At 33.3% G+C, this 6,550-nt stretch overlaps 1 protein-coding gene across 2 annotated transcripts; it reads right to left on the bottom strand.

The window, feature by feature from the left end:
• Nucleotides 1-2,585: 2,585 nt before the first annotated feature.
• On the bottom strand, nucleotides 2,586-5,235 carry LOC104752604 (ETHYLENE INSENSITIVE 3-like 1 protein). 2 transcript variants are annotated; one of them, XM_010474792.3, is made up of 2 exons: nucleotides 4,880-5,235; nucleotides 2,586-4,556 (listed from the first exon to the last, which is right to left on the bottom strand). In XM_010474792.3, exon 2 carries the CDS (start codon nucleotides 4,508-4,510, stop codon nucleotides 2,774-2,776), a length of 1,737 nt encoding a protein of 578 aa, XP_010473094.2. In that variant the 5' UTR covers nucleotides 4,511-4,556; nucleotides 4,880-5,235; the 3' UTR covers nucleotides 2,586-2,773. The 2 variants fall into 2 exon arrangements, with proteins under 2 accessions (XP_010473094.2, XP_087347694.1); XM_087491568.1 differs by having other exon boundaries at nucleotides 4,808-4,938.
• Nucleotides 5,236-6,550: the final 1,315 nt, after the last annotated feature.

Here is a 6,550-nt window from a genome sequence, read left to right as displayed (position 1 = left end):
GAAGGTGGTGTAATTTGTAGCAAATGGTATTTAGTTCCAAAAATCACTTTTAGCAACAAATCTGTATTTTAGCTGATTTGTGTCCCATGTACGAACTAGTTGGTGTGTAAGGCTTTATGTATGTGATGGTTCCCTAAAGGTAACAATAGTCACTTTAAAACCGTATGCCATGTTGTATGAGAAAAATGAGTAAAGAACTATGGTAGATATGCCATGTCAAACTGAATCAAAGTTAAACTTTCGGGAATTTTGACCTTTAAAAATGAAAGACTAAACTACATATGGAAAACAAAAACAAAACCACCATCGGCCGTTTTTACTAATTTGATATGTAATTATCCGGTGTACATGACAAACTTAATACCTCATTTCATATAAAAAAAATATGATGTTTACTATGCTCACACTTCTATATAAATCTCATACTACACTTCATTATTTTCAAACTTCATACCTCATTTCATCGTTACAAATTTTAGTAGTAGTTTTGCTCTCCTTTAACATACTTATTCTCCAATTTTGTCCAATTTAAAGGTAAATATAAATTTGTTCAAAACTTTAAATACTATTATAAGTATAGCTATATATATGTGTTATATAAATTTAAAAATATAAATAATTACTAAAACAGATCATTGTTATTTATACGATTTCTTTTACATAAAATAATACTTATACTAAATACTTTAATCATATATATACATATTTTTTCATGGTGGGTTTAAAATTTAAAGTAAAAGAAAATTTGATTGTAAAACCAGTTTTTTACTTGTATCTATATTTATTAGATAAAATCATAAACACTTGTCAAATATGTCAAACTCATCATTAGTTGTCCCATCCTTGGTTACTTGTGGACCTAAGAAATAGGGTCTGAATGGTAACTGCGGTCGGAGCGGACAAATCTGTCTAATGACCAAATTGCTCTGTTTTTAGTGTGGAAAATGAACCGTTGCGGTCTAACTCTATTTGTAAGTAAAAGCAGTCCATAGTGGTTTTGTCTCTATTTCCTTTGAACCGCACCACTGCAGATTATACTTAATGAATGGTAAATAAAAAACGGTTTAATCCGCAGATGGATTTGTTTGCTCCAACCGCTGCAACCATTCATACTCATGGTGATATTTTAGAGCATCTCCGTTGGTAATCTCTCAATTAAATAAAAGTAAATAGAAAATAGAAATAAAACTAGTTTAGTTGGAAAATTCAATGGAAAAATGGTGAGAACCATATGAGAAACTCCTTTTTTGTTCATCATCTCCTCCGACCGCCACAAGTTGCTCAATAGAGCTAGCTAAAATGTGATTGTTCAACAAATTTATTTTGGTATATATCAAAGAAAACTTGAATTTGAATTATCAAAGCAATAATCTGGCTGTTTGATTATCCATTAACAAATTCATTTGAATGGTAAAACAAAAGTTGTGATTTTGTTTAGAAAACCAATTTTAACGTTTAAGAACCACTAATAAATTTCGGTACGTCATGCATTATTTGATATAATTAACAAAAGTTTGTGATTTATTTGAAAAGTCATTAAAATTAAAGATTTAGTTCACTATAAACAATACTTATAATTTTTTTCCCACTTTTGCTAAGTTTATATGTATTTTTTTTTTACATTTTTCCCGTTAAAATAATCTTTAAACATCCTTTTTAATCAACATTTCAAAAACTACTAAAATTATCTATTTTTAAGAGCTGTTCGATGTTTTAAGTGAAAAAATAAATTTGTCAATAGCAAGTATAATAAATTTAAATGTGGACGATGACAAAATCACAACACTTACATAGATTACTACGATTAAAATTGTTACTATATATATATTATCATTTTACATTAGTTTACTTATAATGTTCAGAACATATGATATAAAATAGTAATAAAGAAACAAAATGAGTGGATGAATGTAGTCAGTTTTGGCGATGAAGAGACTAATAGAGTGGTGGGGTTTCACAAGGCATATCACATGGGCTGTCTTCCAAATCCAAACTAAAGGAGACAACAACGTTTGTCGTCTCTTCCTCCCAAAAACAATCTCACTATTTTGGCTCCATCACCTTATTATTATATAAATATCCATTTTTGATTACAATGTGGATTAAAACTTACATTAGAATTTGCCTGTGGTGAAGAAGAGGCCACAACAGCTGACGCTGAAGCAAATGTTGGCAACCTGTTACTATATTGTTTAATATAAGTTTGACCAAACAAATTATAAGAGAATATACTTTCTACATGAAAGAAAAAGATAACTTATATTATAAGATAAATGCTTTTTGATAACCCTAACAATATGGCTAAGCCATGTGTTTTCCTTATTATAATGATATGTTGAATTGAGTTGACTAGAGAACAACCAACAAAAGTGACAGAGTTGTATTGTTCATTTGGTCACTCATGCATTAAATAATTTATCTGGTGATGGTTTAACTTAATTTATCTGTTGGAATTGTCTTAACACTACCAAAAGTGAACAATTTTAGTTTGTTTTATTATTGCTAAATTTTTACTTGGGACTTAAACCTAAGATTAACACAGCATAGAACTCAAGAATTTTTTGTAGCATCAGAGAGATGATCAATGGATAAAGAGATTATTAAACATGAGAATGAGTTACATGACTTTCACACACAAAAAAAAATAGATGGCTTCATCATCATCAACAATATAGATGTGACGTGTTGGTGCCAATAGAATATAAACCCAAGTCAGGTAAGTAGGTAACAGTAACAAAGTCATTAGGAAAGAATGTTACAGAGAATGAAATATTCAGAACCATATCGATGCACCTCGCTGCTGCTGCTGCTGTTGCTTCCCCATTCCTTCCATTGCTCCGGTTTGCCAATCATCTCTGTAATCGAATGCTGCCATATCAAACGGTGTGGAATCAAACACCATTTGAAACCGATTACTAACCATGCTGTTGGTTCCTTGTTGCATAAACATTTGATTGCCACTGTTGAAACTCAGCTGCTGATTCTGAGCTGGTTTTGCATCAAGGGTCATGCTTTGATTTACCATCAATGGAGGAGGAGTTTGGCTGCTCTGGACATTTCTATCGTACATGGCCATAAGCTCGGTGATCATCTTCTGCCCGTTCTCCGGAACTCCAAAGACTGACAGGTCGATCGATTGCTGAGGTCTCATTTCACCCACATGAAACTTGGATGCTCCATATGCTACACGATTGTCTCTGTATGGACAAACCATTTGGTGGTTGTCCCTTGAACTCCTGTCCTGAAATCCCAAATTCATTTTACCGTGAGGACACTGTCCATTCTCACAAGTGTAACCTGCTGGTCTGTCCATTATCATAACATTCATATCGTTGTTCTGCTTCCTTTTTCTCGAGAATTCCAAGTTTCCTATGGTGGCAACCTCTTCCTTTATGGGAAAATGTTGCATTTTAGCAATCCCAAAGCTTGTTGGAGGATTCATCATCACTATCTCTGGTTTTCTCTCTTCCATGTCGAAACTAGGTTGTTCCTTCTCAAAACCTTCAACATCATATTCGCTACAATCATTGATGAGAAGCGACCCGCTTCCTAAAGATGATGAAGAAGACAGAGGAGGGCATGACTCAGAGTAAAGCTCCCGCGCCACAACCTCTTCTTGGTTTATAATGGCAAGCCAAGTAGCACTCTCTTTCGCCGTCATCTTATCCTGCAAGCATTTCGATTGCCTCACAAGCTTACGGATTTTAGCAATATCAGGCGACATATGCTTGATCACCGCAGTCAAAACACCAACCTTCCACGCTTTTTTCAAATCATGAGGCTTTTTATAAGGAGGAGGACCTTGCTCGTTAGGCAAACCGAGCTGAGGCCACCAGTCTTCTTTCCCATTAGGCCACCAAGGTGGAGAAACTCCTTTCTCCAAAGGAAACCTTCTCTGTGGAGGATCACAATGTTGCATCAACGCAGATAAAAGCGATCCAAGAGTCGTGTCCTGAAGCTCCTGAAGGGTATGAGGTGTTGGTCCAACCAAACTGTTACAATCATTACTCCCTCCAGGAATATTGTTCTCCGCTTGGTATTTAGCAATAGCAGCTGGACCATTACGATCAAACCTGACCTTATCTTTCCACCATTCCCTCAGATTATCAGAAGCACCCGTCACAGGCTTACCCTTCTCAGGGATGATACCATAAACAAAGCCTTGAGCTTTACAAACTTCCATCATCTTCAACATATACTTCAAGATCCCATCTTGCGCTCTAGACATTTTCTTCCTCCTAGCTTGCTCTTGTGACTGCCTCTGCTTCGAGCCGTCGACACCTTCCTCTTTACACTTGCTTTGCTGCTCCTTGAGACGTTTCAAACGCATCTTGTCTCTCCACATCCTCTTCTCAAGCTCATCCACATCCATCTCATCATCCGTATAGTCGACATCTTCAACCAGTACTGGCTCTTGTTCAGCTTGTGGCAATGGACACACATCGAGAGGTGTGGAGGTGGGGAAGAAATCCATGTTTCCATACATACCCATCTCGTTGAACATCATCATGTCTCTTCCACCGCAATCAAGACCAGACCCAATCAACTTCTTTAACCTGAAAAGAGAAAAAGAATCAATCACCACAAGCTAACCACAAAACAAACACATCAGATCATATCAAATGAGAAGATTAAGAGTCAAAGAAAAAGAAGGAAAAAAAAACTCTAACTTTATAGAGACTATAGAGTAATGTTCTCAATACACAGATCGTCAAAATGAATCATATAGACAACAACAAAAGCAAACGATCTGAACCAAAAGAAAAAAAAAAAAAACGAAGACCCATCAAGAAAGTAATAAAAATACCAAAGCCATCTCATCAACATAAAAAAATAGAAACAAAACAAGAAGAGAAGCAAAGAGACAAAGGAGTGTTGCCTGAAAGAGTTTGTAGATAAAGAACACCCCTAAAACTGGTATATTTCTCTTGTTTCCACAAAGTTATAATAATAAACAGATAAGGAAGTCTTAATTTTGATCAATCCCCACAATTTCAAGGATGATGAAGAGGAAGAAGAAGAAAAGTCAATTAAAGATCACATGGGTGGGGGAGAAAGAGACATTTATTACTGTGTGTGTGTTTTCTGGGTTTTTTGTAAATGAAGAGGAAAGAGAGAGAGAGAGAAGATGCTTTTGGGGGCGATGGGAGGGAGTATAAATAAATATTTTAATTAAAGTCGCACCGTTTCATTTTTTTTCCTCCAAATATATAATTTAATTTTTTAAAAATGAGCATTGATTGACGTTTAGGATCAAAGTGACTTCATCGTCGGTCTGGTGCACAACACAACAAGACGCGGTAACCGGTAGGTGATTTACAGTTCTTATGGGAATCAAACCGGAACAAACCGGACCAGACCGGCCCTGCAATTACTCATTTAGCCGAATCCCAATTAAATCAGGTCATTAAATTTAAGTTGAACCGTTAAAATTGGTCAAAACCAGACAAAATTTTTTGATGACCTGGATTAATATCAAAACTGGGAAATTCCTAGTTTAAAGAGAAATTCCTCAAAATATCATTTTTTTTTTTTGCCAAAAATACTATACTCTAACCAAAATGTATCAATAAAAGTTATAGCAAGAAAATGTATCAATAAAATAGTTATAATTACAAAATATATTTAACCTTGAGTTAAAATGTATCAATAAAAGTTATAGTAAGAAACACAACTTTCTAAAAACAAAAAATAAAATAAAAATAAAAATATTTTAGGAAGAGATAGAATAAATAGACACAACTGTAATTAAGAGTATAGAATAACATTGGATATTGAAATTTAAATCATTTGGTTCATTATAAAACAAAAAAATTATGTCAAAGGACAAATAGTTTGGAAGTTATGTAAGAAAAATATATAGATTCAAAAGACATTAAATTATATTATAAACAATATTCTCTAAAAGACACAAATATTAGAATGAACAATTGTGATGAACAAATGCAATCAAAATATGGTGAAAAGACACAACTTTAAATTAATAGATGCAACTTTGTAAAAATACATAACCATTGAAATTTTTTTCAGAGTACTAAAAATTAAATAAAAATATTTTATAAAAATTTGCGATGAAAAGCCACAACTATAAAATGTACTTTTCAAATTGTTATTATCATATAGTTTTAATTCTAATAGGATTTTGACACTATTTTTTGTTTTAAAATTATTTTAGGGTAATTTGCAAGAATAATTTGTTTCAATAATTTAATTGAGCATCTAACACTTGAATGGTGGAGATTTTAAACTAACACAAAAAAAAACAAAAAAAAGTGTCAAGAATTTTTTTCAAAAAATAAAATAAAGAAAGAGGATAACATGGTTGGTTGGTCGACCAGAATATGTTTTCATCTAAGAAGCACAAAAGCTTTATGGGAGGTTCACTTCCCTCGGAATCGGAAGCTCTCAGAATATTACTTTCTTGGCGTTTCCAAAAAATCCAATTTAAAAACTCGTTGGAAGCTTACGAATGATTATATTTTGGAAGCTTGCGTTTCAATTTTGAAAATTAAATACTTAAAATAAATAAACAACATAATTTATGTTTAAC

Source organism: Camelina sativa, chromosome 16, assembly GCF_030686135.1.
Source record: "Camelina sativa cultivar CO46 ecotype springtype chromosome 16, ASM3068613v1".
Lineage (NCBI taxonomy): Eukaryota > Viridiplantae > Streptophyta > Magnoliopsida > Brassicales > Brassicaceae > Camelina > Camelina sativa.
The sequence above is the reverse complement of the archived record's forward strand: the minus strand, read 5'-3'. Positions and strand labels throughout refer to the sequence as shown.

Bases quoted from the DNA above. Each gene is read 5' to 3' on its own strand.
- LOC104752604 (XM_087491568.1), bottom strand. From the start codon at position 4,827: ATGTTGATGAGATGGCTTTG. The intron at 4,557-4,807 runs GTATTTTTATTA...TTCTCTTTTCAG, and splicing joins ATGTTGATGAGATGGCTTTG to GTTAAAGAAGTTGATTGGGT.